At 33.5% G+C, this 16,350-nt stretch overlaps 2 protein-coding genes across 2 annotated transcripts; one reads left to right on the top strand and one right to left on the bottom strand.

Annotated features, from left to right (window-relative positions):
• Positions 1-6,018: 6,018 nt before the first annotated feature.
• Positions 6,019-7,226, bottom strand: LOC124361104 (cuticle protein 5-like). Its single transcript, XM_046815139.1, has 2 exons — positions 7,215-7,226; positions 6,019-6,621 (listed from the first exon to the last, which is right to left on the bottom strand). Exons 1-2 carry the CDS (start codon positions 7,224-7,226, stop codon positions 6,019-6,021), a joined length of 615 nt encoding a protein of 204 aa, XP_046671095.1.
• Positions 7,227-15,738: 8,512 nt separating this feature from the next.
• Positions 15,739-16,350, top strand: LOC124361103 (cuticle protein 5-like). The gene has a single exon (XM_046815138.1). It carries the CDS (start codon positions 15,739-15,741, stop codon positions 16,348-16,350), a length of 612 nt encoding a protein of 203 aa, XP_046671094.1.

Below are 16,350 nucleotides of genomic sequence, written 5' to 3'. Positions count from 1 at the left end.
ACAAATTCCAATAAAATAGTACATTATCAAGTAAATACATTTTGTACACTAAACTATTATTTTGTACACTAAAATATCACTCACCCAAGATCCCATGGTGGCTGAAGATGCAGAGTGTGCCGTTGTCAGGTTTAGTACGGTATAAATACTGCGTGGATGTACCAATATCCCCTCTACTTAATTCTAGTGGAATGTGGAACTTCCTCTACTACGAGCTATTAACTTTTAGAGCAATATTTATCTACATTTAATTTGACTGACTCCTACTATTTACTTTTCCTTATAACTATAAATTTTGTAATATTTTGTACAAAATAAAGTTTGATTAATGGTTAATGATAAGAACTTGGAATATTACATAGACCTATCTGGTGTTTGTACACTTAAAATCATTATTGTCGTGACCAAGAATATTGTATGTCTAACTAAACAAAACTCGATCTCTAATCATCAAAAGGTCAATTACATACAATACACATTAATAATACTCAATACATTATTAAATGAATGGGACTTTTTTGTGCACATGAAAAAAAAACTGAAAACATACTAGGCCTTCTTTAAATGTTTGTGAAAAACGAAGACACTAAGACTTATTTACTTGATTCAAGCCTGCCAGTATTTCTTTATTTTTAAGGCACCATTTGCGAAGTTATTAAAAAATATACCTTGATGTGTTTAGAATGTGACCGTGGAGAATGCCGGTCCCATCATTTTCTCCTGCTGATTTTCACATTTGACTCACTCGAACTAGTTGTCAAGGGTTTTAATTGATGTTTGTAAATCTAGCTCGATACTGCCTGCAAGATATCTCGATAATAAACAAACAGTCCCATAGACATTTTTCACGAAACTTTATTCATCACTGAGTCTGATTGTGAGAGAGTCTGGAGCATGAGATTTGGCTGAGCGGTTGCTAATATTTTCACACGGATCTTCTGGGTAACCATACCATGATTGCAAAGATATAATAGAAGAATAGATACATTTAAAAAAAAGCTGAGCTCTATCGTATTAGGTATTGAAATGTAACATAGTATCACATGCAGCATATTCATGGAGTAAATAAATAAAAATTGTAGATTGAAATGAACGTTAAAAGTAGGAGACAAGATTTTATTACAGCGCATTCTAGCTTGATAGAACCCTTCCTATCCCAACTGGAACTTTTATTATTTGATCACTGCATTGAAACCTAACGTAATGAACACAAACGTGAATTTATCATGTGCTAATATATGTTGAGAAATATTTGCATGGAATTCCTTTTTACAACGGTAAATATAAGTTCAATAATAATGAATGCCTAACCGTTGAATTGAAGCCCCAGTTGGCTAATACAATTTCTTCTGTTTTGTACAGATAGGCAAACATCTACTTGTTTGCAGGACATCTCGAAAATTACATGATTTATAGTACCATGCAATCACAGCGAGGCCTTATTAAGTGACAGGCGGTATTGCGACTTACTCTTACCTTGTAGCCTTGTAGAGGGCGGATCATCTTTCTCACTCATCTTGATAAGGTGTTAACTGTCTACTGTAGTATTTTCTGTATTAGCTTAAAGGCGGTGCAATAATTTTTTTTCAATAATTATTTTAGAGTTTACTAACTCTAAAATATTTACTAACTGAATTATGTTAATCCTTAAAGATACATTTTTTGAAGGTAAACAAAGTAGGGAAAAATCATTCTATGAAGGACTCTAGACATTTGAGTTTAAATTTAGGGCACTTTATAATGGAGCAAGAAGATAAACGGTGAATAATTAATGACATAAATGTCTTTTTATGTTATGTATACGAAAAGTAACTGAAGGGAATAACGTGTTTTATGTAAAGAAAATTCATTTATTTTAGAAACATTTTATTAAGAAACATTTCGTTTCTTACATAATCTTACATATTATGTCATAAATAGTTTAGTTCTGTCTTCAAAGGCCATTTCTTTGTAAAGAAATAACTCTCTCTCTCATATAAAATCTCAATAAATATTTTTTTATAATTTAATTGATTAACTACTTATTATCGCTGTAATATGGTGGTCAAAAATAGTTGTCTTACTACTCTGTAATATTTAGTTTGCAATTTCCAGACAGTTAGGCAGTAAAGCATCGTAGGTAGTTAAACTGTAAATAAAGATTAAATTTAGGGTAATCTGTAACGATTCAGAAGGGTTATGAATGGTTTCACTAAATAATGGATTTAGATTAAAACCTAAAAAAGTAATTTTAGATACACATATGATGTTATTTTGCTTCCATTAGTTACTTTGCATAATTATTGTGCCAGAATTACTGGAATGAAAATTTGAGAGTTCCTTTTTATGGACGGTAGGAATAAGTCACACTACGTGTAACGTAACAGGTGTCGCTGAGTTGCAATCAAATTTTAGGTGTACTATTTATGTCATTAGGCTGCATGTGTCAAACGTTAAAATGTCATATGATTGCACTTAATTTCTTTATACATTTATTTATTCTATTACCTTCTTGTTACCGTTACGGTTATTAATAAGACTAATAAAAAATTTTCACTAACGCTTAGCCAACCCCCTTTGAGTGACATGTACCATCATCAAACTCGATGTTGCTAATGAGGACATCAAGCTTCATGGAAATTTTATTATAGGCGAGTTAGTTCTCGAAACATTATGCGGACATATATATATATATATATATATATATATATATATATATATATATATATATATATATATACAGAAGTGAAATTTGTTCAGTTCATCGAGCATAAGCTTCGCCAATATGGTTAATTATATCAAAAACATGTGTTAACTAAACCAGATAAACTATTATATGGCTACCTACAAGAACGTTTTGAATAAATGTTATGAATACTAACCTAAAACCTAACCAAATAGGCTAAGTTATAATAATTGAAGTTTATTTAAATATGAAAACATATTATTTAAGTGACAATGCAATGAATATAATCAGCTATGAAAAGCTATGTTTGTAGTATTTCTTCAAGTTTAAACTAAAAAAAAACATTTACAATTCAACAAGTGAATTTCTTTAGTAGTTACCTATAGATTAGCCCGAGTAGGCTTTGGTCATGTATGAGAACATGTGGTTCGAGAGAAATATATTTCCGACGCTAATTTTGAGTTGCATTATTGCCACGATCAAGAAAATTACCATTGTAATATACTCTGGTATTTTCTTTGTTTCATAGTTAATTTGGCCCTGATTCCCATTCAAAGACAATGTATACAGCTGTAAGTACACAAGAAAAGGAAGCCTACTTCTGTCTAAAGGCAATAAAGATGAGTTTTATAACAGACTTTATGTTTATAGTAAAAGTCTATTATATCCACATTACAGTACCGAAATTTGCTAAAATGAACAGTTAAAAGTATATTTAATAAAACTTTTCATTTTCTCACCTGGATATTTTTTTCTAAATAATAACTCGTATAATTTACAAATACTTCTGGTTTTGATGATCAAAAAACTGAGAGCTATGGATTAGTGCCATAATAAAAAGATCTACAAATAACATGCAATGGCCGTCCAGCTCAGAACAGCACTTCAGGTCTAGCTAGAATATTACTAAACAGCATTAGATGACAAATCGATAATGTTGGAAAAGAGATGGGATCCATAATCAGAGAACATAAGGCTGTGTGCAGAGATGTACACGGTGAGTTACAACAATAGAGGATGTTCATTAATGTTCAATATGTTCATTAAACGACATTATTTTTGTAATATTACTCCAAACTTCAAATTAAAATACTCATAAGTAATCGATGAGTGACTTTATTTATAACTTTTGGAACGTTTCAATTATAAGAAATTATCTTATTTAAAAATACATATTTAATAAATTATTTTAGGACTATACGTGGAGGCTAACAGGATAAAGAAGGCGTATGATCGCTTTCAGCATGCAAGTTTTAGGTTTACTGATACCCATTGGGTCTTGTTCATCCTATTAATTAAAAACCTATTTATGCTCAAGAAAGTGACTTTATTATAATCCAAATCATCCTCAACATTTTAAAGTTAGATTAGTACATTTGTTCAAGAAAGTTGATAAATTTGTGACATAACAAAGATAAAATAAATAAAAAAAAAACACAACTGAATTTTTGACTAAAAGTATCTATCCCAGATTATTTATTGAAGGAGCTAAAAATAAAATTGAATGTTACAATGTGCAATGTTTCATATGTCAAAGGAAAATCATAAAAAAAAACGAAAAATAAATTCTAAATTGAACATAAGTACTGTTATAACTCATATAACGATTTACCATATTATTTAATAAATTAAAATTAGATAAATAAAAAAATCAAATATATGACACAAAAAACAAACAATATGATGTATAACATTGAACGTTGATGCAAAAACATGTATAGTAGACAAACGTCAAGACCTTTATAAATTACTATGAAGAACTTATTTGTGATTATAAATATTGAAACACTGAAAAATATAAATTTGTGGAACATGTTATAAAGGAAAACCATCACCTATATGGAATTTCGAGTCACCGATATGGAAACTTCATGGACAGAAATAAAAAATTGAAAGTGCACATATGTAGGTTTTTAAAAGGTGAATGTATCTCCCATCCTTCCCTGAATCTCAGTGATATTTTCCTTACTAAGTTAAAGAAGAAATCTAGTCAAAAATTAAAAATTGTAATTACAATTTTTCCACATAATACTATTATAATTTTTAGTTTATTATTTTTACTAATTATTTCAATTTTATTTTCACAGCTTTATATTATTTTATATTTGGAACCTGACGCTATTACAGGCTTGAGTTTTGGAATCTAATGTCAAGTTAGTCTGAACAGAAAAAAGTCAGAGACGAATAATCTCAAAACGAACTTTTTAAATCGGTTTGACATAAAAGATTATATGATATATGATAAAAAATATATATACTTTAAAATTTAGTATAATATAGATAAAGAAGTGTTCGTGTTGTCTCATTTGGTACACAGTTGAGTAAACTACGATGTTTTGACACGATCCCTAAACACGGTGGATCAACCGAGTTTTTCACACGTGGTTACTAAAATAACGTTTAGTTACTAAGTTAGCTATGTTGGAAAGGGTTGAATCAACGTGCATGTGAAGTTTAGCTTTAGTTTTACTTTCATTTTGTGCAGCGACTGGAATCTGACGCTGTCACAGACTTGATTTTAGATGCAGATATCTTCGTTTTGTTTGTTTGCTAACTATTGATTGGTAACCAATGGTTCACGATTGTACTCAGCTAGGTATTATGGTAACTCTTAAAAGCAACGTAAAAATACTCACTAACAAAGTCAAATCTCATAAAGTGGCATGCACCGTCATTAAACTCAATATTGAGTATAGAAACTAGGATACACAATACAAAGTTTCAAGTGCAGACCTCGAGAGTTTCCTGCAGAGGTCACCTCGTTTTCAAGATATCGTGTGGAAAACCAGAAAGAAAATATTTTTTACAATCAATCTATTGATGAGCTACGCTAATACTCAGCCAATAAAGACAATAAGAACCCAGCTGTGTTGTTGTTGTTGCAAATGTTGTTGAGAATCAACAGCATATTATCCAATATAATTCCTCTTCAATACATTAAATGGTATCTTTATTAGTTTTAAATTATATAACTCATTTCATTCTCGATATATAAATAATAGAAGAATATATACCGTCACTGATGTTCCATGTTAAAGTCTTTTATTAGTGAGTTTGTTTACACATTTATTTATTCTTCTGTTTCACGTTGCCATCATGAATACCAATAAGACCATAGTAAATGTATTCAGTGGGTAACATGCACAATGATGGAAATCAGTGTTCCTCATATTATAGAAATGAAACTTCATGCTCAATATCTCAGATCTATACAGGGCCATTATGTAAGTTTGTTCATTAGTATAAGTTGATCATAATAGTAAATATATAGAATGATCTAATATCTTACATAAACAACGTTCAGAATTCTGTGCAAATAGTTTATTTTAATTTATACCAACATTCAAGAAACATTAATGATGATAATGATCATGGTAGTTGGCCTTGTGCAGAGCTTCAAGATGATGATGTTTGGCAGCAGCGACCTCGTGAGTGTCGGCCAGATATCCAGACTTGAGCACGACAGGCTTGGCGAGAGGTCCGTGGTAAGGAGCGATATAGTGAGCTCCACTGTAAGCTCCAGAATACTTGCCATACCCTCCGGCATATCGTCCGCTGTAATCGTGTCCGTATCCCGAGTGAGCCTTGGCCTTGGCTACAGCGGCGAAATGCTCGGCCTTGGCAGCGGCTACCTCGTGAGTGTCTGCGATGTGTCCGTCATGGAGTACATGGGGAATAGCGATGGGTCCGTTATACCTGAAATCTCCATGACCGTAGTCTCCTCCATAAGAGCCACTGTATCCTTTATCATGATTGTATCCATAATTCCCACCGTACCCGTGACCGTGAGACTGCGTAGCCAGAGCAGCAAGATGAGCGCTCTTGGCCGCTGCTACCTCATGAGTGTCTGCTAAGTACCCACTGTGAAGAACGTGTGGCACGTTGATTGGTCCATGGTAATAAATGTGGCTTCCAAGTACTTCACTTGCACATAGGGCGGTTAGGAAAAAGAGAATCTGAAACGGAGATAAAAGGAGATATGTGTTATTAGTTGAAATATTCAGTACGTCACGCCTAAAAAACAAAAAGAAGTACTAAATGAGCTCTGTAAATGAATAGTCCTAATAGTTGATGTATGTAACTTCAAAATATGTAATATATTTATTTAAACAAATGGATGTTGAAAAACAAAGCCACACTACTCTTATAATTTATTATAAGAATAAAACACACACAACTTTTCAAAACAACCACTTGAGTATGTAGTGTAACAATACAATTATGTAACTAATATATTTTTTTTAATTAGGTACATTTTAATATTCCTTATTTAATCAAATCAAAGTTTGAAATGGATACTTACTTTATTTTGAATTAGTTTTATACTTTAAAACATCTTTGAAACAAAAACGATAGTACGGCGATTCAAATAGATTTAGCAAATTATTGACAGTGCGATTGATTATTGATTCTTTTCCTATATAATAAATAAAGTAAAAAATAAATAAATACTAATTTAGAGAAAACAGAGTGTCATAGGTATTAAAGCTCCTTTACAAATAAATACTTCCCACCAATATCTTGCACACTTCATGAAACCATCACTCACCCAAGATATCATGGTGGCTGAAGATGCAGACTGTGCTGTTGTCAGGAGTAGTACGGTATAAATACTGAGTGGGTGTACCAACATCCTCTCTCTTACTTCTATAGGAATGTGGAACTTCCTCAACTACGAGCTTGTTAACTCTTATCAAAATATTTATTTTCGTTGCTTTGATTTAGCCTTTTATTTGTTTTCTCTAATATTAACTATATCGTACATAATATTTTGTACAATAAGAAATTGGATTTCTGGTTTGTAATAAAGATGAGGTGTTTCCTACATAAACTCAGCCCAATCAATGAGCATGTACGATTTCAATAATTGTGATCATGACGTGTATGTTTATAACTGTAAAATTACCGATCTCTAACTATCAGAGAGTTAGTTAGATACAATACAAATAAAATAAAATAAATTATTTTTAACTTAACGTGAAATAAATAATGCATGTTAACATTTTCACAAGAAAATTAAGAAGCAGTATTTCTATTAATAATATTGTTTAATTTGGTATGCCAAACTGTTAAACATATGACTTTAATTGTTTAAAGTGAGACCCTGTTATATTGACTGATCTTTCGATTCTTACATTTGACTTACTCAGGTAAGTCATTTGACTTACTACAGCCTATCACTGAAATGGCTTGAGAACTTTGAGAATGATATCTCCAAAATGAACAGACCCATTTGTAATTTTGCATGAAGCTTTATTCTTGTATAATGAACACTGACTTCGATGATGGTGTATGTCACTCCATAAGATTTGGCCAAGCGTTAACTAATATTTTCACATTGGCCCTATTGATAACCATGATGTCTAAGAAAACATAGCAAAATAAATAGACTTGTAAACAAGCTAAGTATAATCGTATGAGATTTTCAATACATGTAACTGTGTATTAATACATCTAACTTATTTTAAATCAGATTTTTCTTGACAACATTGACAGTCGGCTGAAGTACAATCTGTTGTAGAACTGACATAGGAAACCACAAACTTTGTGTCTGTATAGCATATAAGCCTCCTGAAACTCCTTACACTTGTCTGGGTTCCTTGTTGCAGTCACTTTTTATTGATCATGTCTTAGGTTGTGGACTCAGTCATTTTGCTAGGAGATTTGAATATTAATCTTCTTAAGCCTGTTAAGGCTGAAGTGAAATATCTGACAAATTTGTTTGGCTCTTTAAGTCTTTCTCAGTTGATAAGGGAACCCACACGCACCACAGATTCGTCATCAACACTTATTGACCACATTATTGCAGACAAAAATTTCGTTCCTAAACACGTAGGTTTAATAGACACTTCAATCATGCTTGATGCAAGGGGAAGAAAGATAACTGATCATAAGCTTGTGTTCTGTGATATTTCTCGATACAAAACGCCAAAGGGAAAGTTAAGTATATAGCCTATAGAAACTTTCGAGATTTCGATATGGAGAGTTTTATTGATCTTGCATCAAACACTAACTGGGACGAGATTAAAGATTTAAAGTGTATCAATGAAATGAAATGACCGAAAAACTGACAAAAGCTATAATAAATATCTTTGACATATGTGTTCCGTTAGTTAGAAAGCGTGTCACTAAAGATAGAGCACCATGGCGTGACGATTACATAAAAAGACTAACCGTAATGAAAAATAAATTGAGGAACGATTTATGTAAAAACAAAATGCCCCACCATTAAGCAATCTTATTGCAAATTGAGAAATAATTTAAACAATGCCATAATGCTTGCAAAGAAAAATTATTAAAAAAAAATTTAGATCTGAAAAATCCTAAAGCTTTCTGGAAGGCGATGCGAAGAGAAGGAGCGATGAATACTGGTCAAGATAATAACGAAATACCTGCAAAATAACTCCAGATGTATTGAAAACTTACTTTGCTCAAATGGGTGCAGGAAACACCTCAAGTACAGATATGCTTAATTTTTTATAAAAAATAACTCACACAGTGAAACCAGGAGTGATTTTAAATTTAGGCAAGTGAGTGAGTATGAAATAAGACAAGTAATAAACAGCATTTCTTCATCAGCTTTTCGGAGTAGATGGTATATCCATCCATATGGTGAAAGGCTTAAGTCCATACTGTTCTGGAGTAATTACTCACCTTATCAATAAATCACTGATGGATGGTTGTTATCCGACGGCATGGAAAGAAAAGCGTCGTGGTTCCGCTCCTCAAAGTACCAAATGCTTCTACTGCCTCTCAGTTTAGACCTATTTCTTTACTCCCAACTATATCAAAGGTGATGGAAAAAGGTCGTGACAGAACAAATTATTTCATATATTGAAAATGAGAAATCGTGTCCGAAACACAGTCAGGATTCAGGAGAGGCTTCAGTACTTGCTCTGCACTTTTAAATAAAGGTCGATGAAGTCTGCAGGGCCAGAAATAACAAAATTTGCAGTGTCGTAGCTGCCCTGGACTACAGGACAAGCCTTTGATTCGTAAATCATGATGTCTTACTAGCAAAGTTGAAGTTTTACGGGTTCGATGATTTGTCTCTGAGGTGGTTTTCATCGTATTTGAGAGGCAGGTCTCAAGTGACAAAGGTTGATGGTCAGTTTTCAGAATGGTTACCTAAAGCTGTAAAGAGTTCCCCAGGGGAGTTTTTTGGGGCCAATTCTGTTTATTTTGTATGTTGCAGGTTTGGACAGCCAGTTAAATTTCTGTTCATTGCATGCCTATGCAGATGATTGTCAACTCTTGCTATCTTACCATCCCTCAGAGGCAAAACGAGGCTTGTATTCAGCTGAGAAATGATTTTGTTAGCAGTTATTAAATGGTCAGAAGATCACGGGTCTCAGGCTGAACCCTGAAAAAGTGTTCGGTCATGCACTTTGGTTTAAACAGACCCTAAATGCTCATATGGGAAATATTTCGCTCAATAGTGTTGATTTATTAAGGTGTGATAGGCTGAAGATTCTTTTGGAGTCAGCATAGACTCGGAGCTTACTTTCAATAGCCAGATTGAGTTGATACATCGTAGAGTTATGTGCAAACTTAGGATGCTTTACAGGCTGAAGAATATTCTTCCCGAGGCTGCAAAGTTGCAACTTGTGCAGGCCCTTATTTTTCCCTATAATCGAATATTCACTTCCCGTGTTTTGGTTACAGCTTGAGTCAGGAACAACTTACAATTCTTCATAGGCTCCACAACTGTGCAGTAAGGTTTGTTTACAATATTCGTAAATTTGACCATATTACAAGTTACCGCCGGAAAGCAAGTGTGTTAACTATTAAGGGAGATTTGTAGGAGACAAACTGTCACCATAGTCCACAAGGTTCTTGACACTGGGTAGACCTGCGTACCTGAACAAAAGATTGATGTTGCGGTCGGCGGTCAGGGAACGTCATACTCGGCAGGACGCCATGCTGCAACTGCCGAGGGTTCACCTGGAGAGAGGGGCAAGAGGGGGATTCTCGTACTTTGGACCCAAGGAATACAATGCCCTACCACCTGCTGTTAAAACCCTACCCTTAAGAAGTTTTTAAAAGGAGGTTAAAAGAAATTAATTTTAAGTTATTAGGTAGCCACTTATGTATACTTTATTTTTTGCTGTTTCAGCTTATTTATGTAATTGACCTGAGTTAATTTGAAAAGCAGTTTTGTAAATACTGAAATTCGCTTGAAAATAAAGTCATTATTTATTTATTTATTTTTATTTTATTTATTCCTGGAATCAGAGGATATTACTCAATATAAACAATTTCTATTTTTTATTAGGAGAATGTAAAAGTTTAGTTTCTGTATGATTTCCGTCAGCCTATCTATTCGCAGCGTGTAGGGAATGATATGTAGTATCGATCTGAAATCTTGCATGCAACGTCAGTGAAGACGATTACTCGCCACGCAACACAGTTCAACTGCCGTGGCGTCGCGTCCGTCCATCCATAGTATGAACGTCCGCTTACGCCGCGATGGTTTCGAATCCCGTCAAACTACCAGACACGCATCCGCGTCCGCGGCCAACGCCACGTCTTTCTAGGAGGGTGGAAGCTCAGTACCGTACACAATAAAATGTCGTCTGTGCCGGTATTTTGTAGTGAACCAGGAGACTCTACTTTACGTTCAGCAGTTCCTTGGCTGGGTTATTCCAGCAGCGATAATAGCAGCAGTGATGACGATTTGGTGTTATTATATTGAGTGGCACAAAGAGATCACTGGGTACATCCTATCAATAAAAAACGAAGGATGTTTGGCGAGTACCATCATTTAATGCATGACCTTGAAGCCGATTATGACAAATTTCGTATTAATCTTAGGCTAAACAAGGAACAGTTTGACAAAGTTTTAGATTTAATTGACCAAGGCGCTTTATGCGCATGCGCGAGCCATCGTAGCTTCGCCGACGTCGGCCAAGAATTGCTCCAGCCGCATATCCCAGCAGACGGCGGCCGACGCGACGAACGTTGCGCCACGTCGGTTATGTCAGTGTGACTTGTCCTATTTGACAACATGGTTAGCGATTATTTTTAAAATCCATTCGCAGATGTACGGACGAGACTCCACGGCAGTGTGACATGGCCTTCACTCCTAGTATATATCGTATAGAGCGAACATATAACCCATCTTGTCAACATGTGAAATTTCATGTCTTTCCTGTGTATCCTTAAAAGTGGCGCATTGAATGTTTGGTATTAGTAATCGTTGTAGTTTTAAACTAATGGTGTTACAGCCTTTTAAATTAACTATGTAACTAACTTTTCTTAAGGCAATGAATGTAGAAACTTTTATCACTCCAGTAGGGACTATAGGTTGGTTTTATGGCACCTTATAACCAAGCAAAGGGAAAAAGGATGAAAAAACAAGGTAATGGATTCCTCTTTGTTTTATTTATATAACAAATTACTGAAGAGAATGACATGTTGTTATTTATAGAACTTATACATAATTAAGAACATATTTCTTTCCCTTATATTATAATTGATATAAAAATATAGTATTCTTAATTTATAAATAATTATTTCTGTCTGAAAGGTCTATTGTTAGTGGCTGTTAATACAAATACCAAATACAATTAATTATTGTAATTAATTAAACGATTAATTGTATTGTTTGTTGTTAAATGATGGATGGTAAAACATAGTTATCTCATTTATCTTGCTTCCAATTAAAGGCAATGTGTCTAAAAAAGATAGCAATATTTTGGCTTTAAGATTCATAAATACCATTACCTCATTTCAACCATAAACTTAAAATGTGAATGGAATTATTCATAAACAATAAAAACGAGCTTGATCCGTCAATTATTGCCTCCAGGTATTTGTAACTGTACATAGCACCTAAAGAGTAAGATTAGTTTAGATTAATGTTTCTTCTCTTAGGATCTAGAAAGGACATGAATAGCGTAACTATATCAGTCATACAGATCAGTACCTAAAAAAAATGTTCAGTTATACCTACGATAATATATGTTGCCCATATTGTGTACTTTACGTAGTTATTGTATCAGAATTACTGGCACATAAAGATTCAATAGATCATTTAAATGCAAGTTAGGTGTACGCCACACTACTTGTATCGTAACAGATTTCGCTCAGGTGCATTCAAAATTTAAGTTACTGTTTATTGATAGGCTACATTGTTCACTATGTAAGATATTAAATTTTCATACGATTATAATAACTTTGTTTCAAAATTGAGTTATTTTGCTATGCTAACCCATAAGACCTATTGAAAAATGTTTATTAACTCTGAACTTAACTCCATGGAATATAAAAAATATTATATTTTCTATTAATTTTATTCATATTTTTGTAATATTTTTAAATTTCATATATTACATTTATCACTGATATTTAAATATTAAAGTAATACATGTTTTTTTCATACATACATATAAATACATTTTATGTTTTATGGGGAAAGCGCTTTTGAAATAAAATTTTTTCGAAGTAAAAAACCAGTACGAAAACTTATACTCGCTGTCCACCTCAGAGCATCGCTCTCGGTCTCCTTCATCTACTGCGCCTGAGCGAGAAAATTAAGAAGCACCGGCAGATGCCAACTGTAAAGCTGCAAAAAAAGATGGGACCGATCAAATGACAGAAAATAAAAAAAATCGGGTTTGGGCTCAACGTATACCTGTGTCCTGTTACCTAGTACACTATGGTACTTCTTGGAGGATTTCATGCATCGCACGTTTTAGGTTTAGCTGAGGAAAAGGAAGTTTCCGTCTGTTCTCTGTGTCGCAATTCTAAGAGAACGAGTCTCGCACACAAAGTGCGCAAACCATGACCTTCTTCGTATCAAAAAATGATTTTTTTTTCAAATTGTAACGACATTTAACTCTGAGTGTTCACAATTAACGCGGTTACAAGACAAAGTTTTCGTTTGTTTTTGGGAACCCTAAAAGCAAAATTTTTAATTTGAAGCAAACCCTTTTCCTTGTCTGATTTTGTTAAGTTGGGTATAGGGTGGGATTTCGAGATGTATATTAAAAAAAATATAATTAAAAAAATAGTTTTTAGGAGTTTTTCATATTAGCAAAACAGTTTCTACTTTCCTTAGAAATAAAACTGACAGATATTAACACACATTTATATTGAATAGTGGTCCTTCTGTATATTATATATTATTGTAAAGAGAATGGATTGTAAATGTTATGTTAATAAGTAATTTATTTTTATAGTTGCTTAGGCGACTTTTTAATATAATACTATCATAAACTGTTTAAACTGGAGCTTCAAGAAATTATTCTACACTAAATGAGTGACATACGACTAATACGTTCAAGTTTTTACGAGTAGAACTCGTGATTAAGTCAAACTATCATTTACGTTTCTGTTTTTTGTGGCTCCTTTCTTTGAGAAAGTTGAATAAATAATGAGAATAAGGAGCCTGAGAGGATTGGTTCATCAAAGTTTTAAGTGTACAGGATGATTAACTTAACCGGAAATGTCATCCTTACTAGATGAAATAAATCTGCCAGAGGCAAATTATATCAAAAGTCAACCATATTTTTTAAGAAGCTACCTCTGCGAATTAATATGCTCCACCATTAGTCTTTAATTTTGTATTAAACTTAATTTCTAATAATGATGATATATATGATACGTAATTTTTGAGTTAACTTCTTTTGAATTATCTATGTCTGTAAATCTGTCTGCAATTCATCTCAGAAATGAATGAGTTATAGATCTGGATTTTGCTTGCGTCCTTAGTAAAACCTGTTATGACAAGTGATGTGGCGGTTTTCTGCCTTGTTTATATGATAATTTACGTAGTTTGTTTCTATTTTAGAGTTTAGCTAATAAAACAGTTCTCAGTTAAATATAGGACAGATAAAATTATTTCGCACCTTCCAATACAACTGTATTACTGTTGATAGCTGGATAGGAAGGAAATTCCACATAGCTAGGAGTAAGAGTGGAGAGGATGTTGGAACATCGACGCAGTATTTATACCGTACTACTCCTGACAACTGCACAGTCTGCACCTTCAGCCATCATGAGAACTTGGGTAAGTGCTGGTTTCACGTATTGTGCAAGATATTGGTGAGAAACGCACAGAAATGTACGCTTTGTGACTAAATAGTTTGCTGATTCCACTCAAACTGCAAGACAATTAAATTTGTTTCAAAGATAATAAATATTCAACATATTTTTGAGAAGTTTATCTATATATTTTTACAATTAACTTTGCATTAATGGCATTAAAATGCAACAAATATAAATCAAAACAGATTTAATTACATAATTTTATTGTTTTACTATATCGGAGTAATTGTGTTGTGTGTTTTACGCTTCATAGCAAGGGTTCAACGAAATACGTTTTCTTTTTAACATCCATTTATCTAAATGAACACAGTTTAACTCAAAATGGACGTAAGCATTGTTCACTACTAGGACTTTCTAGAGACACCAAAAGAGTTGAATAACATTTGTACAGTACACTACACAGTATACCAATTCCATAATAGGATCGAAATGATGGAAAACGCTAAGAAAATGAATTTAATCTGTACGTGTTTTACTTACAGATGATTTAATAATAATTTGTAATAATATAATTACAATTAATTCATTAATACTAAAACTGCCTTACAACCTTATTTTATCTATCCTTTCTTACTGAAAGAGACATTATTTTACTCCCATTATTATCGACAAAATGTAGACTTTAATTGTGAAAATTGTCTTTAAGTCAAACAAACAAGATCAAAACAAGTACAATATTAGCTATTAAAGAACCAAATGTAGTCTTTTAATTATATAAATTAAATCAAAATATAAATTTTAACCAAGTATCTAATTTACTTATCCAATTTTATCCATATTGAAAGTACATATCAAGTATACAATCAAAAAATCTAAATTTTGGAAGATGTATTACAATCTAAATAGTTCAGCAACGTTAGGGCGACAGAAATATAATTTTTTAATATAATTAATTAAATATTGCTAAATTAAAAGTATATTAAATTAGGACTTTTCATTAAAAAAAGTTCATTTAGCATGTGTTTGTATTTTTAGACGTGGTTTCTTCAATAGTTGAACAAATATCACCAAAGGATGCTTCCATGTTTCAGATTGTGTTCCTGCTATCTGCCCTATGTGCAAGTGGAGTATTCAGTAGCCACAGTTACTATCATGGTCCAATCAACGTACCACACGTTCTTCACAGCGGGTATTTGGCAGACACTCATGAGGTAGCAGCGGCCAAGAGCGCTCATCTTGCTGCTCTGGCTACACAGTCTCACGGTCACGGGTACGGAGGCGGTTATGCATACAATCATGATGAAGGATACAGCGGCTCTTATGGAGGAGACTACGGTCATGGAGATTTCAGGTACCACGGACCCATCGCTATTCCCCATGTACTCCATGACGGACACATCGCAGACACTCATGAGGTTGCTGCTGCTAAGGCTGAGCATTTCGCCGCTGTAGCCAAGGCCAAGGCTCACGCAGGACACGGACACGATTACAGTGGACGATATGCCGGAGGGTATGGCGAGTATTCTGGAGCTTACAGTGGCGCTCACTATGTCGCTCCTTACCATGGACCTCTCGCCAAGCCTGTCGTGCTCAAGTCTGGATATCTGGCCGACACTCACGAGGTCGCTGCTGCCAAACATCATCATCTTGAAGCCCTGCACAAGGCCAACCACCATGACCATTATCCTCATTAA

Source organism: Homalodisca vitripennis, chromosome 4, assembly GCF_021130785.1.
Source record: "Homalodisca vitripennis isolate AUS2020 chromosome 4, UT_GWSS_2.1, whole genome shotgun sequence".
Taxonomy (NCBI): domain Eukaryota; kingdom Metazoa; phylum Arthropoda; class Insecta; order Hemiptera; family Cicadellidae; genus Homalodisca; species Homalodisca vitripennis.
The sequence above is the reverse complement of the archived record's forward strand: the minus strand, read 5'-3'. Positions and strand labels throughout refer to the sequence as shown.

Coding starts and splice junctions, on each gene's coding strand:
- LOC124361103 (XM_046815138.1), top strand. CDS start 15,739: ATGTTTCAGATTGTGTTCCTGCTATCTGCCCTATGTGCAAGTGGAGTA.